The 25625-nt window shown below is 43.0% G+C and overlaps 1 protein-coding gene across 3 annotated transcripts in view; it reads left to right on the forward strand.

The window, feature by feature from the left end:
• Window positions 1–20114, forward strand: part of TINF2 (TERF1 interacting nuclear factor 2) — a 767662-nt gene extending 747548 nt beyond the window's left edge. For all 3 annotated transcript variants that reach the window (XM_044058404.1, XM_044058402.1, XM_044058403.1), the window contains 2 exons: window positions 3377–3595; window positions 19501–20114. In XM_044058404.1, the coding sequence (XP_043914339.1) occupies window positions 3377–3595; window positions 19501–19512 (231 nt within the window). In that variant the 3' untranslated portion in view covers window positions 19513–20114. The remainder of the gene's footprint in view (window positions 1–3376; window positions 3596–19500) is intronic.
• Window positions 20115–25625: the final 5511 nt, after the last annotated feature.

Here is a 25625-nt window from a genome sequence, read left to right on the forward strand (position 1 = left end):
AGCACATTATAATACTGTGCCACTCCTCTTCTCTTACCCCTTGGTAAAACAATTCCTTAGAAGGGCCAAAAATTTAAGACCCCCCCCCCCCGGGAGAGCTCCCACTCCAGCCTCGGACCTTAACTTTGTATTGGAGAATCTCACTGCCAACCCCCTCCCCCTTTTGAGCCAGCTGCAACAGCAGAGTTGAAGTTCCTTTCTTGGAAAACAGCTTTTCTTCTCGCCATCACTTCAGCAAGAAGAGTGTCTGAATTACAGGCCCTCATGGCAGTGGAACCCTTCATTATCTTCCATGCGGACAGGGTTTCCCTCAGGACTAATCCTTCATTTATGTCCAAGGTGGTGTCTAGTGTGGCCCTAAACCAGTCCATTAATTTGCCTTCTGTTGTCCCTAATCCACAAAACAAAGGGAAACTGATATTGCACACACTGGACATGCACAGACAACTTAGATTTTATTTGGACAGGACTAAGCCTCTCAGAAAATCTGACCAGCTGCTAGTTAGCTTTGCAGCAGGGGCAGAGGGGAAGACCATTTCAAAGCAAACCATTTCCAAATCGCTAGCCCATTGCATTCATTTCTCCTACAAGCACCATGGAAAAACCTACCCCCAGGGGATAAAATCAGATTCCAACAGGGCTGCATCTACCTATATGGCATTACTCAGAGGAGTCTCCTACCAGGGACATCCTGGAAGCTACTACCTGGACCTCTGTGCATACCTTCACCAAGCATTACCACCTTGCCCATCTTTTCTAAATCCAGAGCTGGATTTGCTACAGCAGTCTTGCAGGGCTTAATAGGTGGCCCTAATGCTTTTTGACTACTTCCTCCCTTAGTTTTGGGAATCAACCCAAGTGTGATGACTGCAACAGTGAAACACGAACATAGTACAATTGTGTACACTTACCATAAATGTAGATTTTCAAGTGTATTCGCTGTTGCAGTACTGCTTACCCTCCCTCCAGCCTCCTGACTTTTCTTGGCTCTACCTTTCTTGTTTGGTGTGTGTGTGTGTGTGTGTGTGTGTGTGTATATATATATATATATATATATATATATATATATGTGTGTGTATAATTTTTCATGTGTATTTGCTTTTTGATGGGGGCATATACCATACCATATAATTGCTTCCTATTGTGGGGGCACCTGACATCTGGGGCAAGAAAAACTGATGTAATGGCGTCTGCTGCATGTTTTATACACCTCACGTCATGGCAGAGGCGACAGCATCCGACGCAAAAATACGAAAACTCTGGTATTCAGGCTGGCTGAGGGCTACCTGCAGGCAGATAACCCAAATGTGATGGCTGCAACAGTGAATACACTCTAACATCTACATTTATGGTAAGTGTACACAACTGTAGTTTTCAGATCTATGGATCAAGCATTCATTTCTTGTGAAGATTAGAAGGGACAATTTGTGTCAAAACAGACTATTTTCAAATGGTTGTCTAATGCTATTACCTTTTGTTATACTCACTACAACAAACTATTCCAGCCTGGGTCAATGCTCACTCTACCAGGGCCTTCGCTTCATATATGACTTTTTGGAAGGGGTTGGATTCTGAAGTATTTTGGAAGCAGCAACTTAATTCTGCGTCCATACTGTTACAAAGTGGTATAAGCATGATTTCTTCTGTAGGTCTAGATCAAGCTTTGCTAGGACTATTCTCCATGGTGTCATGGACCTTTCTTTTTCCACCTTCCAAATGTATGCTAGTGTAATCTACCCAAATACATAAGGTTACTGCAGCAATGCTTTAACATAGTACTGTTGTGTAAGTCAACTTACTTTGAGTAGATGTTCAAATGATCACTCTGTAGTAGCTGCTCCCTTTCTCTATTCTTGTTTTTTGTTGTGTTTATTGCAGGATGTGAACATTTACTTTTTGTTCCTAGCTTTGTACTTTCAGGGTTCAGCCTCCCTCTCTCTGTTGGCATGAAAGTTCTGAAGGGCTTGGAGGCCAAACTTTTCTTTTTAGTCAGCTCAGCTTGAGCCGACTGGTGTGTGGAAGGTGCCATGAAGCTTTGGAATCTGGATGGCTGTTATTTCCTATGCAAGATATAACGCATATAGTTAAGGCTGTTGCAGTATTGGAGGGTAATATAATGATTAAGGTGTTTACCTCAATGACAAAAGTTCAGGGTTTGATTCTCGCCTCTGAAAGGTGGTATATTGGCTTTGCTTAAAATGACCCACAAGGGCAGCTAGCCTGTTACTTGCCTATGAACTTGTGAGCAGTGATCCTTCAAACAGCTACTGTTATCACTTATTTCTCCCAGTCCTTTGATTTCAAGTAGCCTTTCCTCCTCCTTGCAATTATCAGTTCCAGAGGCGGTTAGCATTTGTGAGGAGTTCTTCTTTGTCTTGATGCAAGTTTGCACAGGCTCTAGCTGACGTTTTTATTGTATTTTACTGGAGAAAGTGATTTTCTACTTTGTATATCTGCTATGTATTCAGTAGCAGACAAAGAACTGAAAATCAGAGTTGAGGAGAACCAGCTTGACCTGGGACAGATTTCTGTAAAGCTGTGAGAGTCTGTTCAGGGGTGGGGAGGTAACTCCCATATGTAATGAATACTAGCACAGCAGAGCGATCTTACTCAAGCATCTTATGTTGTCGTTTTTCACACAGCTAGAGTCAACCCCCCCCGAAAAGCACTCATCATAACTGTTGTCTTATTTGCTGAAGAGCAAAGAGGGTAGGATTCCAAGCTTTCAACAAGGCTTTTGTGGGATGAGAAGATACATGTGAGAATAAGGTCCAGAGACCACGATGAATTGCTGCCTTGAGTGTTGAGGCCACTTTTGGGGGTAGTGGGCGTTCCAGTAACTGGGGTGGGTATAGTCTGTCCCTGGTAACTAGGTAATGCCTTCTGGAGGGGAAGAGGGAATTACTGGTGTTTTTATATAGAGGAGATTCAGAGGATTCGAAGAACTACAGATCAGTAGGCCTCATGTCCTACTTGGGGAAAAGTAATTTATTCTCAGCTTGCTGTCAGATAAGCTGTGGTATGGACCATGCTGGTTAACCTGGTTGTATTTTTGTAATTGTGTAAATGGCATAAATGGATAGAGGAAGCTCTCTAGGTGGGATTTTTTCAGACTTTAGCACTGTGTTGACAAAGCTCCATGCAGGAGAGTAATTGACTAAAAGTTGTCAATTGATTAGCCTTGAGTTCAACAAGCTGGATTAGAGCAAGTCTGAGCAGTTTGGAACACAAGTGTCCTATTTCCTATGTTAATACCTCGGGGAAGATTAGAGTAATAGAATTGTTTAACATTTCAAAGATGCAGTGTACAAGTCTCCAAATCTCAAACTAATTTCTCATTTGGTGTTAGCCAGTTCTTTTCTGTCTTTCTTTGTAGGTGACCCTGAAACACTACCAGAGAACAAAATTCAATACCTTCATTCCTACACTGACGGAGCACATGAAGCCTGAGGGTGTCCGACCATGTTATATTCCACTCTACAAGGGACATATCCCCACACTGATGAAGCTTCTGAAACCGAGGGAATGGAAATTGTACTGTTTGAAGTCACGCTGCTTAAAACGACGATGCTGTGTCCTGCTCCACAGAATTCAGGTGTGTGGTGTTTTGTTTATGAAACTGAAGGATGCATGATCGATTAACAGCAGTTTTGAGTGCCAAATGATTGAACATAAACAGCTTTCACTGAAACAGAGGTAAACTTTTTTCCTTGGAGGTTAAGCCTCCTGCACCTGCCATGTAGGTAGACACCTGAACAACATCGAACTTAAATCTATTCTGAAGTTGCACAACAGAGATGAATCTTGATAAAAGTGCCATTGATTGAGTGACAGTCACCCAAACTGAATACACTGTTTATCTAGGTCCCACAGGAAGGATAGTAAATGCATAATATGTGGGATCTTCACTGGGTTTGAGTACTTTGTCACTTGGACACTTGTTACTTGGCTTTCTGACCTCTCATTGTGACTTGAGTGAAGCGCAGCTTGTAGCGAAAGTCAGTAGTTAAGCTTTGATAATGCTAAACCTTCGAATGGTCCTCTCCTGTGAGTAATGGCTAGAAACATCTTATGAATCCTTCCTTTGGAGCAGTTCTTTCATTCTTTAGCTGCTGTGTTCCTCCTAATACCTGTCATGGTATTACACCTGGTGCACCTGGCAAAGCACTTAGTAACTGCCAAGTAGCAAAGTTCAGATTTTGATCATAGTATGTTAAGTTTCTGTATTCCATGCTGAAAAAAAAAACAAAAATATAGTATTTTTCCGTTCAGCAGCAAGGGCATATGGCAACTTTCTTTACTGCTTAGGGAGGGAGTGCAGGCCACAGGCATGCTGAAAATGCCAGAGGTTCAACCTAACTGCCAGGCAAAAAAAAGCTTAAAAATGTTGATGTATCAACATGCCCAAGATGGCAGCATTGTAGAGTAACAAGAGCAGGGCATGCTAGAAGTCCACTAAGGGACGGGAGCAGGAGGCCAGGTATTTCAATCTGACATTTTGCAGGTCTTCGCCACTTTGGCTGTGAGCATTCCTTCTGCTAGCAAAATGATTTGATGTCAAACGATGGGCAAGAAACCGTAGAGAGGACAGAAGAGGCTGTCCGTGCTGCCAGTCTTGGGAGTGTATTCTTCAATTGCTGTACTTCCTTTATAAGAGTATATGTTGACTGGTGTGATGACATGCAGTGGACATTTTAGTTCCCCGGCAGGTATTCTGGGGTTGTAGCTGGTTTGGAAGAACTTTCTCCTCATGCATTCCCTCTCTGGTCTTGATTCATGTTTGAGAGTTGAGATGGCTCTTGCTTGCATAATCCTACCACTCTGAGTAGCCCTGTAGATATTCCCATGGTGGTGTACTTGTGCATGCTTTTTGATGTCTTCTAAGGCATAATTAATTAGATACAGGATCACACTGTTATGGAATAGTTTGATGGTAGTACAAGGCTCCACTGCACAGGTCTGTCCTGTACTAGTACCATGTACCTCTCCTTGAGCTCGCTTGCTGTGTCTCCACTGCATGTAATTTGCCCTTCCTTTCTTTTGTGCCCTTGGTGGTTGGAGACCACAGGCTATCTTCTGCTAAAGTGTGTTGAAGGGAATGCACCTCTGAGTCCTATTGGGTGGGAGAAGTAGATAATCAAAATTTCTCGTCTCTGGGGCAAGCAAGTTTAACAGTGTAATCCTCTCTCAGCTCTCTTCTAGATGGCCTTCCTTTAAAAAGGGAGGGAATTTGTCTCTTAAGATCATCTGAAAGTCTAGCTCTTATGCAGAGGAATAACGTTTTGGCTGTCACAGGGGACCCATGTTAGAGTAGTGGCTTTGACTGCTGGAAGAGCTAGGCAGGAAAGGTTGAATGTGTGTGGTGTGGGGGGGGGGGGTGTTAGTCCTGTTCCAGTTGACCTGCTCCCATGCTAGTGGAAGTTTGTGCACAGCCATTGGCACAAAAGGTGGGATGAATTACAAGCAGCCAGCGATGTAGGCAGTCTTAAAGTGTGAGTGGGCAGTTGCACAAAAAAAAGAGGGCACAGATTGCCCTCAAATTAACATGGGTGTCCACTTCAGCCACCAAGGGCAGGGTTAGAGCCCAATAGACACATTCCTTCTTGGCTACCTGTAAGTCAGCTTCAGCATGGATTGCTTCCAGTCCAGTGATATGGAATAAGTGGAGTAGGTTTGGGGGTGATTAAGGGTGGTTGGCGTGGGGGCCAGGATAAGTGCATGCAAAAAGTAAAAGCATTGACTGAGGTTTTCTGAGATTGCATTCTTTTGGGCCAGTCACTGTGTCAGATAATACTGGATTTTGTCTACCTTATCTGTTTTCATACTGAGCCATATATTCCACCAGCACCTTGGTCTCTTTGAAGACCAGTGTTGGTTTTGTACCAGCATATCTTCGCCCTTTGGCTGGCATGCAAGGCTGCCCTATAAAGTTGGCATTGGTAGGTGCTGTCTTTGTTCTTGCCTTTGAGTGATTCACATTCCACTTTACTGCTACAATATTTTTTTCTGCATAGTACCCAACATTCTTTTACCATTCTTCACTTAAAAATCTTCAAAGCACCATACTTATTGTAGACTAGTGAATTTTTCACACAAAAAAAATTCTTAAATTTGCCAAATCAAGAAATCTGATAACAGAAAACTGGTAAGATAGTAAAGGGCAAAAAGGGGAACTTCTCAAGGCAAGCTGAAGACGACCTGAAAATTGTGAAGAAGGTAATTCAAGTTCAGGTAATTACCACTCACAATCCTGATTGACCTTGGTGATCTGAGCCTCTGACTTGAATAGTTTTCTGTAAATACTTCCAAGGGAGCATTTTAGTTTGTCTGCATTGAAACAGTAGGGACTTGGTCTAGTATTTTCTGTAGATCAGTGTCTGTCTCTAGATGCAACACAGAAGTGAACCTTTACAGTACCTGGGAAGGTTCAAAAGGTAGGGAAAAAAACACTCATTGTCCAGACTGCTGTGTTAAAGGGAAGACTTTTGAATGAAGCAGATCAGCTTTCATTCCTGTCATGATTCTTATTACAAAAATTTTTCCCAGTTTTTAGTGTCCATCAGAATAGCTGCTATGCAAGTATTACATTGCATGAAAAAAATAGCTGATGTGCTGATAATGACGCCTCTACTGGAAAAGAAAGAGAGAATGACGGTTCCTGATGTAGAATGGCACTTAATCATTTTTTACTGTTGACATTTTACTGGCTAATAGACAGTATCCTAAACAGTCTCCAGCAGTCAGCAAGTCTGATTATTTTACAGAAATGTCCTTTTAGATAAAATTTATAAAATGCACACGGGTGATTCCACATCTGTCTGTCAGCATCTGTACAGAGCAGGGAAACTGTTTCCTGGTATTTTTACTCTGTATAAAAACTGCAGTCTAGTACAGTTTAAAGGATTATACAGCTTGGTGCGAACAGTTGAGAGTTCTAAATTGTTTGATTTGTGGTTTTGCAGTCAAAGTTCCATCATATAGTTGATTTAAGAACGCCTACAGTCTGTTCTGGACCGTAATGCCTTCACAGAATAGCAGTTAGCAGTAGGCTGAATAAGGGCATGCCTTTCAAATGCTCCTGATTTTGCAGAACCCTTTTGGTTTTGGTCTTGCCCTTTTAACATTTTTGATTTTTTGGTGAACTACTGAAGATTTTAGTCAAGAATAATACCAGATATTAGACTTTCATGCTTAACTATTCAGAACATGCATTTTAATGCAAAGTCTATTAACTGTTTGAGTTAAAATAATACTGTCCTTGATTTCGGGACTCTGTTTTCCCATTATTGTTGGTGTTGCCCTGAATTCTTGAGTAACAAAGTTAAGGAGCATGGCTAAAGTGTTTATACAGGTCTGTATTAGAATCTCGAAGATTTAATGTTTCGAAACACTAAAGATCGAACTTTAGTGATCGAAACAGTAAATCATCGAAATTCTGCCCTCCTGCCCCCCCCCCGCGCTACTTAAACAGAGTATGGTGTGGAATGGGAAGATTTCCCTTTCCTAGTGCAATCTCAGAGTTGGTATATTTAAGTAGTGGGGGTGTAGGGGGGCTTGCCCCCCTGTCCCCACTCGGTTTTTTTGTTTTAAATTTTTTTTATAGACTTGATTAATAGTTTGATGCATAATGTTCTTCCTGTTTCACTGTTGCAGGCATCACATTTGAGTTATCTGCTTGCAGTAGCCTTCAGTTGGCCTGATTAACAAAGTCTTGGGTCCTGCATCAGTTGCTGTCCCTTCTTCCATGACGTCAGGTCGTCAGGGGTGTAAAACATAAAACATGGCAGCCGACGCCATTGCATCAGTCTTTCTTGCCATGCGGTGCCCGAAGCTGACGCAGTTTGCAAGTGCTGGTCGGCCGACTCCTGAAATTTTCAGAATCAAAGTCTTCACCTAAAGCCAAGTACCCCGTTGGGGAAACTTTTTCTTGCTCATTACCGATGTCAGTAAAAGTTATTTGTATTCCTTGTGGAAAGCAAATACCTCACTAAGATTCTCATACGTACTGTATTCCTTGCCTAGGCCCTGACCACAATGTACCTTGCTGTTGGTTTTGTGCTTTATTTAATCAACGCACTATCCGGGGTCTGTATATTTTCGCCTCTAAATATTTCGGTGCTCAGTTCAATTATCCATAAATATCGGTAAGCCATCCAACTACCGGAATTCCAAAAAAACGCAGAGACAGAGACAGGCCGCCTAGGTCCAAAGCTGCCGACGACGCTTCTCCTAAGCCAGTCGCCAGTTCGCTGGTACTCAGTGAGGCACTTTTGCAGCCCCTGATACATGCTACTTCTGATTCGCAGGCCTCTACAGAGACCCATTCAGAGTCTGGTATGCCACGAGATGCTTCAGCTGTGGAACCTGCAGATGTCTCTACCTTGGATGGGTTCAGAGCCGCTGTGCAGGCACCAGCTTCTGAGGGTGTATTCAGGCCTACGGACTTGCATATTAAACAGACGCTTCCTTCTTCTTTATGGCCTAAACCTCGAACCTTGCCTAGAAAACAGACGCCCAGGCCGCATGCTCAGGCCTCTATGCCTAAAAAACAAATGATAAAAATGGCTGAAGGTCTTATAACTTTAATCAGGGGAAGCCAACCACCCTGTAAGAGACCTAGGACTGAAATTGTTTGAATCTTCTGACGAGGATTCTGATTTTTCTGATTCTTCAGATGATCTGGATTTACCCTTTATCTACTTATGAGGATTCTGATGCAGAGGATTCTATTCCCTCTGCTTGCCCTCCAGATGATTTTTCTTTTGGTGAAACCTTGCACACTGTAAGGGAGCATTTCCACTGGGAAAGCCAGGATTTTTCTGATTCGAAAAAGAGGCTTAGGGATTTCTTACTCTTGCCTCAGCATAGGCCTTTAGCTATACCTCCTGTACTAGACATTGTTGATGATGCCTTTTTGGAATCTAGTTTGGCCCCTGATTCTTTGCCTTCTGCTCCCAGAAAACCTGACCGATATTACAGGGTTCCTGATTCTCACAAGTTCTTTTTTAAAAATCCTATTGTGGATCCAGAGACTATTTCACAGGGACCCAAGGGCATTAAGGCCTCTACTGCTAAAAACCCTACCCCTTCTGATAGACTCCAGGGCACTGGATAGAGAGGGTAAGAAGGTTTACACTTCTGCAACCTTGGCCATTAGGGCCTTAAACTGTCAGTTTCATATGTTAAAGTATCAACAACATATTATTGGATTGCTTAAACAGAAAATGATGTTGATTTCTGATTGTGCTGAAAATAAGGAATTACAGGATTTAATGCATTCTGCTGAACAGGTTGGAAAACATACTTTACAATGTGGGTTTGATTCTTTAGAGGCCTCTTGCAGGGCTGCTGTCACTGGTTCTGTACTCAGAAGGCATGCTTGGCTTAAGGAGCAATCTTTACCTGATCCTTTTAAAGCTAAACTGTTGGATGCTCCCTTAAATCAGGACTGCCTGTTTGGCAACAAAGCTGAGGAGGTTCTTAAGATGGAAGATGAAGCTAAATCTATGCAAACTGTTAAAGATTTCTTACAAGTTCAGCCTCCAAGATTTAGTAGGCATTGGCCTTCTAAGAATTGGTCCTTTCCGGCTAATTCCAGGCCTTCTCAATCCAAACCCAGACACAGAAGAAACCCCAGGTTTCAGTCCCAGAGTACGCACAAGACTAAGCAGTTGGGGGGCTTCCGCTTCCAAATCTGGGAGTAGTAAGACTCCCCCCTCTATGGAAAACTGTTTCAATGACTTGATCTTAACTTCCAAGCACTTCTCAACTGAATGCTCCTTTAGGGGGGAAAGATTGGTCTGCAGGCCAAAAACTGGGAACTCATTACACAGGACAAATGAGTTTTAAATATAGTGTCCCAAGGATACACATTTCACTTCCACACATTACCAATGCCGAAGGGTTGCCCAAATTCACCTCCAAATCAATGGGCAGAGGCTCAAAAGCAAATACTTTCTCTTTTAAACATAAAGGCTATTCAGACTGTACCAGAAGAGGAAAAAGGAGAAGGTTTCTACTCAAGACTTTTCCTGGTACCCAGAAAAGACCATTCATGGCATCCTATTCTGGACCTGTCTTCTCCTAAACACCTTTTTGGTGATTTCAAAATTCCAGATGCCGAGACTTCACCAGTTGCTTCCTATGCTAGGAAAAGATGCCTGGATGGTAACACTCCATTTAAAGGAAGCATACCTGCACATCCCAATCAGGGAATCTTGCAGAAGATACCTACGCTTCAAAGCAGGCTACAATCACTACCAGTTCTCTGCACTGCCCTTTAGCTTATCTACTGCACCCAGGGTATTCACAAAGTGCCTAGCCGCAGTCATTGCATTTTGCAGGCAAAGAAATATTCAAATATACCCATACCTGGACGATTGTTTAATTCAGGCAGAAAGCCAGGACATACTTTTGAATCATCTGGTCTTTGTATAAAGGGTGCTAACTTGTCTGGGGTACACCATAAATGAAAAGAAATCACACCTGGTATGCTGTCAACAAATCATATTCCTGGGAGCAAGTTTGAATACAACTTCCCAGATGGCTTTCCTCACTCCAGCGAAACCAATTCATTTGACAACCTACTTCAAACAAGTGGGCACAAAAGCCCTATCTGCAAGGCAAATACTACAAGCCTTGGGGTTCATGGCTTCCTGCATTCCTCTGATTCCATATGCAAGACTGCATATGAGGAAATTACAATGGTATCTAAAAGGCCTATGGGTGTCAACATTCCCAGGATCTAGAAGCAATGATTCCTATCATACCTTGCCTACGCCTAGAGTTTCTGTGGTGGGCAGAGGCCTGCCACCAAAACAAGGGACTACCATTCACACCACCCCTTGCCGCCCAAACCCTACCAGACGCATCAGATTATGCATGGGGAAACTAAATACACTGGCAGACGAACTAAGCAGAAACTTCATGGACCCACACGAGTGGAAGCTGGAACCAAGGATTTTCAGCATGTTGACAAGCAAGTGGGGGAACCCAGATATAAACATGTTTGCCCCCCCCCCAGAACTATCAGTTGGACAAATTTTGCATAAGGACTCCCCACAAACAAGCTTGAAAAGTGGATGTTCTGTCCTTCAGCTAGAAAAATCTATGTTTGTCTTTCCTCCTCTGCTCTCCAAAGTACTAGTAAAGATCAAACCAAGGATGATTTAGATTTCACCAGACTGGCCACGCCAACACTAGTACCCCTTCCTGTGCAGTGTGTCAATGTTGGCCTCATGGCACCTGCTTCAGACTCCTACCCTATTGTCTCAGTAGGAGAACCAGATTCTGCACCTTCAGCTTCATACTCTGAACCTAGCAGCCTGGCTAATTACCTAATCTCTCATTAACCTTCCCTCAGTAAACCAGTGATGAATATCATTTTAGAGGCAAGGAGGCCTCGTACAAGAAAATCTTATGCTGAAAAATGGAAAAGATTCTGTCTGGAACCAGTCTCAAGGGACGAGCACAGCAGTGCCCAATTTACCTCAGATTTTGCAATACTTAAACTGAGATGCTTTACAAGGACCTGTCTTTCTCCTCCATCAAAAATCACGCCTCCGTCATTTCAGCTCATTATTACACAGAACCTCCCCTCTTCTTTCATCCACTGATTAAGCAGTTCCACAGAGGGTCCAAAAATCTACGACTGTCCAGGAGAGCCCCAACGCCAGCCTGGAACCTTAACTTTGTATTGGAAAAGCTCACCCTTCCTCCTTTCGAGCCAGCTGCCACTGCGGATTTAAAATTCCTCTCTTGGAAACCAGCTTTCCTTTTAGCAATCATTTCAGCAAGAAGGGTATCTGAATTACAGGCCCTCATGGAAGTGGAGCCTTTCATCATCTTTCATGCAGACAAGGTGTCCCTCAGGACCAATCCCTCCATGTGCAGGGTGGTATCCAGTGTGGCCCTTAATCAGTCCATTCATTTGCCAACCTTCTTTCCTAACCCACAGAACAAAGGGGAATGGATACTGCACTCCCTTAGACGTGCACAGCCAACTTAGATTTTACTTGGACAGGACTAAACCTCAAAGGAAATCTGACCAACTGCTGGTGGCATTTGCTGCAGGGGCAGAGGGGAAGGCTATTTCAAAGCAAACCATTTCCAAATAGGCCATTGCATTCTTTTCTGCTACAAGCACCATGGAAACCTATCCCACAGACCCCACTCAACCAGGACTGCATCTACCTCTACAGCCTTTCTCAGAGGTGTCCCTACCAGGGATATCCTAGAAGCTGCTACCTGGAGTTCAGTACATACTTTCACCAAGCATTACCATCTGCCAATTTTCTCTAAATCCAGAGTTGGCTTTGCCACTGCAATCTTGCAGGGCTTTATAGCCGGTCCTAATGCTATTTAAATTCCTCTTGCCATCCTTAGCTTTGGGAATCTACCCAAATGTGATGACTGCAACAGTGAAACATGAAATGAACATAGTACAGTTGTGTACACTTAACATAAATGTAGATGTTAGTGTATTCACTGTTGCAGTCCTGGTTACCCTCCTTCCAGCCCCCTTTTCTTCTGTTAGCTATACCTCTACTCTATTTTACTATGCTCAAAAGCTTTTTGGTATATTTGCTTTTTTGTTGGAGATATAACCTTGTATATTTATAGATTTAATTGCTTCCCATTAGGGGGGCACCTGACATCTGGGGCAAGAAAAAACTGATGCAATGGTGTCGGCTGCATGTTTTATACCCCTGACGACCTGATGTCATTGAAGAAGGGACAGCAACTGACGCAGGACCCAAGACTTTGTTAATCAGGCTGATTGAGGGCTACAGCAAGCAGATAACCCAAATGTAATGACTGCAACAGTGAATGCGCTCGAACATGTACATTTAAGGTAAGTGTACACAGCTGTACCTTTATGCATTCGATCCATTAAACAGTCGAGATTATAATATAGACCCGTTTACACTGGTGTGTCTGTATAATGCTGTGGATGCTGCAGCAATACCTGCCAGATTCTTATGACAGTGGATAGATCAGGACTTTGAAGTTCTGAATGCTCCCATGACTCGTTGTTTGGGCAACCAGACTGTGACATTCTTGATTGAGAAAAGAAAGGTAAGGTTATATGCGTTGGTCTCTGAAGATGATCACTGCCAATTAACTATTTTTGAAGAAAGAGACCCATTGGTGGTCAACAGCAACAGTAGACCCATTGGTGGTCAACAGCAACAGTTCAAGATGAAAGCAGTCCAACTCAAGTTCATCAGTTAACGGTAGGTAGTCAGAAATCTTCAAGATAGTTCCTACCTTCCTTTTGCTTTCTGAGGTTGGTAGAGAATTTATCCATATGAATAACATTACTTCCATGACTCAGTGCAAGTTTTGACTGTGGACTCTGGAGCCTGCTTCAGCAATTTATTGATCCAAGGCAGCTGTCTCACCAAGAAGAATCTTCATATCAGCTTAGAGGTAAAGGTAGTATAGAGAGCCCTGACAGCCTTCCAGGACATTTCTTCCTGTCCACTTCTAAATCATAACAGACAATGTTACACAGATGCAGTATATAAGAGCCAGATCTTTTCTGGTTTTCCTAGGAGATTTGCAGAATCTACTTGACAGATGATTTGAATCTGAAAATGATTTTTGGCGTGTGAAAACTTGACCACATTTTTGCATCAGATTATGTAACTGCAGGATTGGATTTTTGTCTCATTACAACTGTCATTTCAAAACCTTGTGCCTCTTACATGCCTGACAGGACAGTTTGGAAGATCAGTTACTTTTTCTTTCACTGTTTTCTATTCTTGATGTATGCCCTCCTTCCTTTTGTACCAGTTCAAAGTGTTATTGAAGCAAAACAGGACAAGGCCAGCCTAATGAGAACAGCTCCCTCTGGTCCTTGATTTCTTTCCATTATGCTCATCACTTCTACTTTTCTTTCCTGACCAAACAGGAGGGCACGTCATAATGTTCGGATTCTAAAACTGTCAACCGGAGGATAGAATTTTGAAAAAAACTTTTCGATACGAGTTTTATATATTTTAACAAACGAGTGTAATGCAAAGAATACCTTACAAAAATGGAAGAGTTTTTAGTTTCTTAGACCGCTATAGAAGGACTGGAACCTCTAAAATGTGGTTTACCAGTGCTTCTAGGCTACCTAATCTCTACTTTGTTTTGTTTGGATTCATATTTCTCCAAACATCCCAGAAATGGGAGCCTATCTTTTTATCCAAGGCCATTCTTTAAGGAGTCCACTTAAGTTCTACAAGAATTTACTCCTCCTTGGGTTAAGAACTTTTGTTCAAGTTGGCATTCCCTCCCCTTGAAATGGTATAGTTAAAATGTCTTAAGATTGAAACATTTATTGCTGCTGTGGCAGAAGGAATCCCTTTACAAGCTCTCGGGTAAACCTCCTTAATTGTATTCCACAGTAAAAAAAAAAAAAATCCATTTGTTTTCCATATTAAAAATAGTTTTTGCAGTCTGTCATTCTGTTTTCATTCAACTGCCTGTTTTGTTTTCAGACAGTCAGCATGATGGAACATGGTATGTCTCTTTGTAGGATGGATGATCTCGGAAAACTTGCATTTGACAAGGATTAATATCAGAAAAACTGACCAGCTAGAATTGCAGTCTCAGACTTCTTAATATAAAAACATCCTTTAGTTAGCCAAGTCTTGTAACCTAGCTACAAGTAATTCTCACTTTAAGCTTCCCTGTGTAAATCCCAACTCAGGCAAACCAGACTACCTTTCTTCTGCCACTAAAATAGCAGTCCTAGGCTTCTTAATGTAAAAATATACTTTAGTTAGCCACATGTGAAAAGGTACCAGAAACAAATCGAGCAACTAGCTATAAGTAATTACAAGATAAGTCAAAGGCAGACAAGCCAGCAATGAGGAACACATGCACTTGAAGGCAATTTCAAAGTGCAGTAACAATCTAACAAGGGCCTTCCCAGTTTTTTCTGCTAGTGATCAGCAAGATGTGCCAATCTCTCCTTCTCCAAGGTGTTATCAGCTCCCTTGTCTAATTTTGGCAAGAGGCAAAATAGTCTCTGCAAAATGCTGGTAAACAGATGTTTAAAAAAACACAATGACAAGGAGAACAAATGAGTCAAATATTGGCAGAGTGGCAATATAATTTAACTTGTTCCCTACTTGGCAGTCTCGTATCCTTTCCAGAAAGCCTGAATCTCCATTTGCCTTTTGGGAGCAAAATGTTTCTGACAAATGGGTTCTGAAACTGATTCAGCAAGGTTACAGATGGCAGTGGAAAGAAAATGCCCCCTTCCCAGGGAATCATTCCACATCCTCCAAACTCCTGTGTTCCCTCCTGCCCTTCATCACATGCTTCTCGGGAGGCAGTAGAAAACAGACCCTTCTCATTTGGGAAAAGGCTTTTATTCAAGAATGTTTTTGGTGCCAAGGAAAGGCCATGCCTGGAGACCAGTTCTGGACCTTTATTTCCTAAACCAGTATGTGATAGTGTCCAAGTTCGAAATGTTTTCACTTCACAACACTTTGCCATGTCTTCCTAGTTTTGAGTTTTTTGGTAACCTTCAGTTTAAACACTTGCCATCACATTTCTGTTCAGCCAGACTTGAGACATTTCTTAAGGTTGTGCACGCCAGTATCATTTCCCTTATCCTTTGAGCTATCCAGTGCTCCAAGAGTATTCACAAAGTGTCTGTTTCATGTTATAGCCCATTGCAGGCTACAGGGCATCCCAATTTTTTCCCATATTTTGATTACTTTCTTATCTTGCATAGTCTTTCAAAGTGTCAGGAATCTCATTTGGGTCAGATCTCCTATACAGGCTGGGATTCCAAGAGAACATTCGAGAGTCTATTTTCACTCAGCCGTAGGGGGGAAAACTCTATTTGGATCTATTTTAGGGATTTTCCACTCAGACTCTGGCCCACTGCAAGGGAGTACCTCACACTTTTGCGTGTCATGACATCTATGGGTGACATGATTCCTTTAACAAGACTCATCAGAAAGATACAGTGGTATCTGAAGTCTCTCTGCCCCAGCACCAGCGCCCATTATCTTTTCAGATTCCATTTCTGGGATTTGTGAGAAGAGAAATCACTTGGTGGAGACATCAAATATTTCTGAATCCAGGTCTCTCCTTCTGTTCAAAAGCAGTGTGTTAACACAGACCCCTCGGACTTTGCTTTGGGAGCCACGTCAAGGGGATAAACGTGCAAGGAATCTGGGACAACAAGACTAACACAAGCACTCAAAAAAAAAAAAATTTACCCTTATCAAAGGATTTAACCCACTGAATCGCCTGTGATCCCCAGAACCACTTTAAGATGTTAAAATACCACAGGGATGTGGTACATAAACAAGGGGGAACCAGATCTCTACACCTATGCAGACTAGCCATTTTACCACGGGATATAGCTGTAAAGCACAATCTCACACTACAGGCATTTTGCATTTTGTCAGAGCAAAGCAGCTGAGTGGGACAAAGGCAGTTGATCACAAATGGGAACTAGATAAGAGGGTCTTCCAATGTTTGATCCATTAATGGGTAAAACATCAAGTAGAACTTCTTACCTCTCTGACCAATCAGCTGGTAAAATTCTACTCCAGGGCTCCATTTAAAAACCCTGGAGGACAGATGCTATTTCTTTTCCTTGGACAGGAATGTTTCTGTATGCTTTTTCAGCCTCCACTTGTATCCAGGCTACTACTAAAAAATTCAGATAGAATCCCCCAGGATCATTGTGGTGACTCCCCTTTGGGCCCAGCAATATTGGTTCTCCACTTTTTTTTTGGAATGGGCCTGGGACAGTTACCACTAGCTTCCTTACCAACTGGATCTATTCGCATGAACAGGGTTTGATACATCATCATCCAACTTCCTAGATGATAGGGTCCTAATACCTTTCAAGCACCTGTTTATTGAGGAAGTGTAGTAGGTACTAATGGACACAAAAAAGCTTGCTAGTAGGAAATAGTATACGAGTAAGTGGATTTTCTATTTAGGGATCGTGATTCTCTGATTTTATACAGAGTTATTTTCCTATGGCCTGTCTTGCTCCTCTATCAAGGTTCATTTGTCAGCTATTTCAGTATGTCTGCCCATAGATCCCCGTCTTTCAAGGCATTCTGTTGTCAGAATGTTCTTGAAAGGAATGTTGCATAAGAGACCTCCAAGAAAACTGGTGGCTCGTCCTTGGATCTTAAATTTGTGTTACAGAAACTAACACTTGCTCCATTTGACCCAGTTCACCTGGCTGACATGAGGTTCTTTTCCTGGAAGACAGTTTTGCCCTGACCTCTGCAAGAAGAGAATCTGAGATGCAAGTTCTTTTGGTGGGTAAACCTTATCTCATTTTCTGCAGACAGAGGTTTCAGTAGTATCCAAGTTTACTTTAAACAAAACTATCCATCTCCCTGTGTTTTTCCCTGAACCTAAATATGAGGGAATATGTTGTACCTTTGATATATCCTCAGACAACTCTGGTACTATTTTGATAGAGCAAAATCTTTCAGAACTTCAATCAGGTGTTCATTTCTTGAAAGCAGGTCATTTCCAAATGGTTGTCTCAAGCTATTACCTTTGTTATTCCCACTACAGTAAAGTAATTCTAGGGAAGGTCAAGGTGCACTCTACCAGGGCCTTCACTTCATCTATGGCTTTCTGAAAAAATTTGGAGACTAGACTTATTTTAGAAGTAGCAACTTTGTTCTCTGCACATGCTTTTACAAAGCATTACAATGTAGAGTCCTTCTCCAGGTCTTGGTCTGGCGTTGCTAGAACCATTCTCCAGGGGCTCCTGGACCCTTCCACTTTTCAATTGTTCTAAGCTATGGTAATGTTCCCATATAGCTTGGGATGCTGCAGCAGTGATAGTATGGTGAGCCATAGTACAGTTGTGTAAATAACCTTATAACACTTTGTTAGTAGTAGCAGCTACCTCACTCCATCCCCCTTGTTTTTTGGTGCATTTTTTATGGCAGTGTGTGGACTTTTTTTTTCTTTGTTCCTAGCAATGATCTTTCAGGGTTCAGTTTCTCCTCTGTCAGCTGGTGTGAAAGCTCTGAAGGTTTTGGTGCCCAAACATGCCTTTTTAATTGGCTCATCTCAAAGAAGACTAATGGTTTGGATGTGTGGAAGGTGCTCTGAACCTTTGGAAGCTGGCTACCTGTTGAATTCTCTGCAGGTTATACCCCATATAGTGAAGGCTACTGCAGCAGCGATCATAAGGACATCTACAGTTAAGGTAAGTTTATTTACACAACTGTTCTTTCCTTGTGGGGGAAAAGACTTCTCTGAAGTATGGGGAATGCTTTCCTACCCTTTACTTGCTTGTTTCTGCTTTAGAGAACACAAACTTTAGAAATCTGAATTATCCAAGTACCTCTTCCCTTTCCTGAAATGGGTTTGGAAACGAGGCTAAGGAAATGACAATATTTTCAGTGCGTGGCATACTCGGATTTTGAGTTTACAGTTTAATGGAGAGAGTAAATGTTCCTTAACTTTGTGGTAGGGGGTAAATGCTTCTGAGCATTTGTAGGAATACGTAAATGTAATTGCTGCTTGCCATTGTGGGTTTATAGCAAAACACTAGCACCTAATCTATAGTATTTACTTTTATCACCGATATTTTTTAAATGTTCAATTTTTGCCTTAACCACACTTTAACCAGGCATACAATTACACTTCACTGATCTCATGCACATACTGTTTTAAGCATAACTGTCTAGCTACATTTTTGATAAAATTGTGCCCTCTGTGTAGACATTTGGCCCCTTCCTAGGATGAGACGGTGGCAAAACACTTAGCACTACTTTTTAGAGAGGGCACCCTCACTGGGAAACTGGAGAACCAAGCTGTACAAAGACAGCATGTCTCTGTATGACCATATGATTTTTTGCTGAGTGCACCACTGTCCTTTCACATCCAGAAGCATATACTTTAGCTGATTTGGTGACCGTTCAAATAGTCTGTCGATGTGCACAATCCATGACTGCTTGTCCTGTGGTAGAATGGCATTGTGTCTGGATTTAGTTTTCCTGCTGTGCTTCCCAGTAAGTGTTGGGATAGGGTCTGGCTTCTCCATAGGTTCATGGGCAAGTATGAGGCTGGTTGCCCTTGCAGGCAATATTAACCCTAGCTAATTTCCCTAAAAAGGTGAGAATCAAACCCTTTACCTTCTGTCTGTGAGGTAAACACCTTAACCATTATGCCAGCCCATAACGCTCCACAATCCTGAATTGAACAAAGTAAGTAAATGGATTAATGGTTCCATACCACTGTTTGTATGAAATTTTATTCAGAATGGGATCTTAAGCTAGTGTTTTTAACATGAAGCATACATTTCTTCAGTTTCCTGTTATGTTTGTGCAATGTACCTGCCCTTTCTATAGAGTGTAATCCGTTTCAGCCTCTTATCACCAGGCTAAATGTATTCATAGTATTACCATACCTTGATTTTTGTCTCTTGCTAAAAGGTTTTATACTGTCTTCTGACTTGTATCATGACTGTGGAACTTACTGTTGTGTTTTTCCCCACAGGTGAAGTCCTAAACCTAATACTCTACATTCGGCATTCAGTGCTGCCCTTTATCTTTGAAAAAATCTGGTGTGTAGAAAAATCATAACCGATACCACCAGAGCCACAATTTGGTGCATTCTCTTCTTTTGGGACACTCCATGGAGATTGTTTGCCTCGTTAAGCAGATTTAATTTGTGCAGGAATCTTGGATCTTCCTCTCCTCCAGTTCATTTGATTTTGTAATGAGCCTCTTTAAGTAATGAACACATTGTGCAAGTCTTCAGGAAAGACAAGTATTGAAGAGATACTGTTTACTTATTAAAATTGTCTTGCTGTGTTGTATAGTTTCTGCTTGCTCAGCTTACTTTAGGCAGTACTGTCATTGGGATACATAGCTGGGAATAGAAGTACCAGCTTAATGCCTCCAAGAATATTGTTTACTTTTTGGCAGAATATAATTTACAGCATGTAAAGTTTTGCTAGTAACTGGCAATATCTAATTTATAGTATATAAAGTTTTGTTAGTAAAATAATTCTTAAATATTTTTGTATTGTAACTATTAATAGTGCTTTCTTCAGTACTGTTTCATTCCAATAGTGGTAACAAATTTGTAATAAATTTAGTGCGTTTAAATGTTCTGCTTTTCCTCTCCAAAACTATTTGTACATGTTTAGCTTGTATTAGAGGTAAACTATAAGTACTTTCCACTTATAAAGGCAGATTTAGATTTTTAAAGACTGAACAAACTTGCAGCACAGCAAATATAATGCTTTCTAGTGGCTGCAGTGTGAATTAAAAAGGAATGCGTTCCTGTCTGCGTACATCTGCCAGATAAGGATATTGCATTCCTGACATTTCCTGATCTTTGACAAAACTTCCAAGTCTGAGATTTGTGGTGACCAGGCCATTAGAGAAGGCACTGGAGGACACTGTGGGATTTGTGCAAAAAGCCTTGCAGAAGGGCAGCAAGAGAGCTTACAGCATCTATGGTAGAGGTTAAAGCTTTGCTAACAAATGAAACCAAGGTTGGAAATAAGTTTTTTTTTTAAATATTTGAAAAGAAAGTCATGGTTGTTACTAGTTTAAGGACTGGAAACAAGTGATGGAAGATTAAAAATATGAAGGAATGCTTTGCATCAGTTTTTATGAAGGAGAGGCTGCTTTGCTGGGAGGCTTATAAGGTAAGAGAAGCATGAACACTGACCAGATATATAAAAAATCCGAGATGCGAGACCAACGAAAGTGGGTCAGCACTGAGGGAGGAGTGCTGACCCAATTTCATTAGTATCTCACCCCCCACACACACACACACACACACACGCACTACATGGAGGAAATAGGTACAAGGCATCAGCAAATACAAACAGATGTCTTAATCTGACAGCAGAGGCAGAGAAAGGGAAAACTGTTTGATCTGTGTGAAATCGCTGTTCAGTATTCCAAACAAGTGGGTTATCACCACTAACATCTGTCCAGCTTACCAAAATGTAACTTTCCCCAAGATGCATGACCTCCTTTTGCAAACGTAGGGGTATATAGGAGGGAGTAGGATAGTAGATCCCTAAGACTGTCTTGTTGCTAGTCTGAATGCAGGTTATGTCCATCGGACTGATAGTCGTTTGGTCATAGGGTACTGTAGCTTCATTAGAGACAGAAGTGCCCTGTAAGGGAACCTTCCTTTACGTACCTATTTTGTTGTGCTATATGTCTGTATTAGATGTCTGCTAGTAAGGGTAAGTGGGACTGCGGTAGGCAAATCCTGTACAAAGATATGCATATCCTTTGTCCTTCTATTCCTATGTTGCAGTATTCTGACAACCCGAATGGCGGCTCCTATACAAAAGCTTAAGCCTGGCTGCTGTAGGTGCATGGGACGTCACACATAGGGCCATAAACCAGGAACCTTAAATGTGATGTCTGCACACACACACACACACACACACACACACACACACACACACACACACACCTTAGAACCTTTCAGCCGCAGTAGACTGTCACATCGATCACTTTGCTCCTTTACTTGGAAGATGTCTAAAGCCAAGTACCCAGTTGGGGATTTTGCCTTTATTTTGTTTGAGCTTGATTTGCTGTACTTTACCATTAGCCGATGTCCGCTAAGAAGGGTAAATGCTGTTGCGGATGCTAGATTCTGCATAAGGATACACACGACTGCTGCGTTTTCTGCTTAGGCCGAGAGCACGACCATACCGCTTGCCCTTTTTGTCATTCATTTGTACCCAAAACCCCATGAAGCCATCTGGCCGCCCGTAATTTATATTTAGAAAACCAGAGACTCGAAAAAGCTAGCAGATGGATCCTGAATCGGCTGATCCGATGGAACCACCACAGAAAAAGGCAAAGGTTTCAGTCTAGTTCCTCTCCCTCTCCACAATCTGACGTCCCGCTAGCTTCCGATTTAGGAGTTGAGGAACATCTGATAGAACAGTCTACTTCGGCTCCCCTCAAGGAAGCTGCTTCGGGTGGAACGGCCAGCTGGTCCACGGAGCTAGCTCTGATGTCTATCCCTACTGAAGTTGAGGGGGAACCAGATATTGTCAGATGACCGACTAGGATGCCATTACCTAAAGCCCCTACCCCTTCCTAGGCCCCTGAATCCAGGTCTTCTCCTAAGACTTCTCCTTTGAAAAAAAAGCAGAAAACTGAAGACCAGACTGCACCCTCTGAAGGAGTTGGACTGGCAGTCATTCACCAGTTCTTGATGCAGGCCTTCATGGCCCTTGGCCCACAGCCTCTTCCCCTCCACCATTCCTGTGCTCAGCCCTAAGCCTGCCTCAGCCACTTCTCTACTTCTTCCCGCTGCTCATGAAGGGGAAGAACAGAAGCCTTACTATTCATCCTCAGATGAATCCATATCCTTTTCATCCCAAATTGCCTCTCCACTTTAATATTCCCCAGATGAAGAATCTATAGGAGGGGACTCTCCACCAGAGGATATCACCTTTGGGGAGACCATCACAAAGATGAAAGAATACATTAAATGGGACACTTCCCAAATGACAAAACTCAAAAAAGATGCTTTGAGTTACTTCAAGTGGAATCTCCCTCACCTTCAGCCATGCCACCAGTCAGCCTGCCTACCTTGATGCATTCACCTCAGCATCAAAGAACCCAGGCTCACAATCCCCTGCCCCTAAGAAACCTGACCAGTTCTATAAAGTTCCAGATGAACAAAAATTCCTGGTGAAACCTCCCTTGGCAGACCCTGCTGTGATTGCTGAATCCCCAGCCAAGCAGTCAAGACAGATTCCATCGGCATCTCTTCTGCCTACTGACAAAGATAGTAAAAACATGGACGGGGATAGGCAAGGTTTATACCTCTTCCACCATAGCCTTCAGAGCTATCCGCTATCAAACCTATATGATAAATGCCTTGGACCTAGTATCACAAGCCTCTACTCTCGTGACATCCACCCCTGACTGCCCTACCAAAACGGAGCATCCAAACTGTGCCTGGCATTTCAGGTAGCCAGGCATTCTATTAGATGCAGTGATGATGCAGCAGAGGCCTTGGCACAGTCCGCAGCTTCTGCATCAGTACTCCGCAGATACTCTTGGCTACGCCTTCAACCCCTACCAGAAGATTTTAAGTCAAAAGTCCTAGACATCTGCGCTAGACCACAACCTCCTGTTTGGTAAACAGTCTGCAGACCTCTTCAAAAACCTGCAGGAGAAAAGCAAAGAGCTCCATGACCTCAAGCAACTGCTAGTGTCTCCCGTTCCTAAATATTACAGAAATTACACTGCTAAGACTACCTTTGTCAGGAGGACCCCTTCCTCTTCCAGGCATAGGCGAGGAACCAGGAGGCAGACCACCTCCAGACCAGCTGCCTCACAACCTACTTAAACGGTCCTTTCATGACAGACGTGGACCCAACAATGCGTGACTGCCTTGTCAGCCCACTCTCCCACTGCCTTCCCATTTGGAAATCCATCACATCAGACCACTGAGTGCTGGCAGTAATACAAAATGGATATTTCCTTTCCTGGAAGGAGAAGTCCTCTACAAGGGGCATTCCTTTTTCCTCCAGAAAACAACTGCATCTCATTCATCCAATACTGCTGGACCTTCTGAAACTAGGAGCTATAAAACCTGTCCCTCAAGGACAGGAAGGAAAAGACTTCTACTCAAGACCATTTCTGGTCCCCAAAATAGATGGGCCTTGGAGACCAATACTAGATCTGTCCTTTCTAAACCTATTCCTAAAAGTTCCATCATTCAGAATGCTATCCCTGCAATCTCTACTCCCATTATTGCCAGCCCAGGGCTTTATGGCAGCACTCAATCTAAAGGAAGCATACCTCCATATCCCCATAATAACCTCCCACAGGAAATGCTTGCATTTCACTGGGCCCTGCTCTCACTTTCAGTTTACAGACTTGCCCTTTGTTTTATCTACTGCAACCTTTTCTTTTCAGAGGCACTGGTTTTATGGTGCCTTGGGTCAGCAGTGCTTGTAGTACAGGCTGCAGCAGGGGGAGTTGACTGATGTGTGGCTGAGGAATGCCTTTTCATACAGGAGAGGAGAACCAGGGCATGAAGTAGCTGATGTCCTTCAAGGATGCATCTGCAGTCCTTACATATGGGTTGTCCTGCCTCAGGCAGCCCTTTGGTCGGCCGGATTCCAAAGTCTGGGTCCGGCGTCGGCTGAAGTCGCCCCTTCCCCGACGTCAGAGCACCTGGGGTATAAAAGCGTCAGCCGATGCCATCTTTCTCAGTCTTTCTTGCCGCGCGGTGCCCGAAGCAGAAGCAGTTCGCAAGTGCCGGTCGGCCAGCTCCTGTAATTTCAGCTACCGAAGACTTCAAAAGCTAAGTACCCGGTTGGGGACTCTTTCTTGCCTCAGCCGATGTCAGATCAAACGCTTAAAGTTAATTGCTTAACTTGTGGGAAACAAATACCTCATAAGGATTTCCATTCTTACTGCCTCACCTGCCTAGGCCCAGACCACGACGTCTCGGCCCGTACAGCCTGTGCTTCCTTCAATCGACGCACTCTTGGGTGTCGGGCGGAGTTTGCAGAGGAATTTTTTGGGGCTAGTTACTGTTACAGTATGCCGTCGGAGACTCCGACTTCTCATTTACCCAAAAAACGGAAGGACAAGGACCGATACACGCGGACCGTGGTTTTGGCCGAAACCACACCTAGGCCTACCGCGAGTGTCTCGGTCTCAGCTGAAACCGAATCCTTGGTACTTCCGACCGTCAAAACCGCACAACCGACAACCCCAGCCCCGGAGGCCTCCTCTGAGTCGGTTATAGAATTTCCCTCTGGAAACATCCGACACCATTTCTCTAGATAAAACTACGCCAGCACGTGGAGCAGCCAGGCCTCCTGCATCCATGTCCATAAAGGCTTTCACACTCGCTAAAGCTGCTAAACAGCCAAAATCTCTGCCTCCCAAGGCTATTCCTCAGGGATCCACTTACCGGTTCACAGATCTTAAGTTTAGCTGAGGACCTTATTTCCTTAATTAGGGGCTCTCAGCCACATCAGGACAAGGGTTCTCAACCTCCTCTAGACAAAAGGCCCAGGGTTGAGCACACAGATACCCAGTCTTCTGATGAGGCCTCAGATGACACTGCCCTATCAGACTACCAGGAGGAGGCCTTTACAGCCTACGAGGATTCTGATGCAGAGGAATCTATTCCTTTGGCCTCCCCTCCTGAAGAGTTGTCCTTTGGGGAGACCCTTCACTCCATGAGAGAGCATTTCAAATGGCAGGGCCAGGAATTCTCTGATTCCAGGAAGAGATTAAGGACTTTTTTGCATTTGCCTCAGCATAGACCTTTGGCTATTCCTCCTGTTTTGAATGTCATTGATGATGTGTACTCTGAGTCTAGCATTTCCCCTGACTCCCTTCCTCCGGCTCCTGTCAAACCCGATAGGTACTACAGGGTCCCAGACTCGCATCATTTCCACTCTGCTGACCCAGAAACTATTTCCCAGGGCCCTAAAGGGGTTGCAACCGCCACTACTAAAAACCCACTTCCTTCTGAAAGGGAGTCCAGGGCTTTAGAGAGATGGGGTAAAAAAGTGTATACTTCCACTCTTTCAATGAGGGCATTAAATTGTCAATTCCATATGATACAGTACCAAGAGTATTTGTTAGATGAATTGCATA

The sequence above is a fragment of the Protopterus annectens genome, chromosome 16.part0 (assembly GCF_019279795.1).
Source record: "Protopterus annectens isolate FY-2018-M chromosome 16.part0, PAN1.0, whole genome shotgun sequence".
NCBI classification, from domain to species: Eukaryota; Metazoa; Chordata; order Ceratodontiformes; family Protopteridae; genus Protopterus; species Protopterus annectens.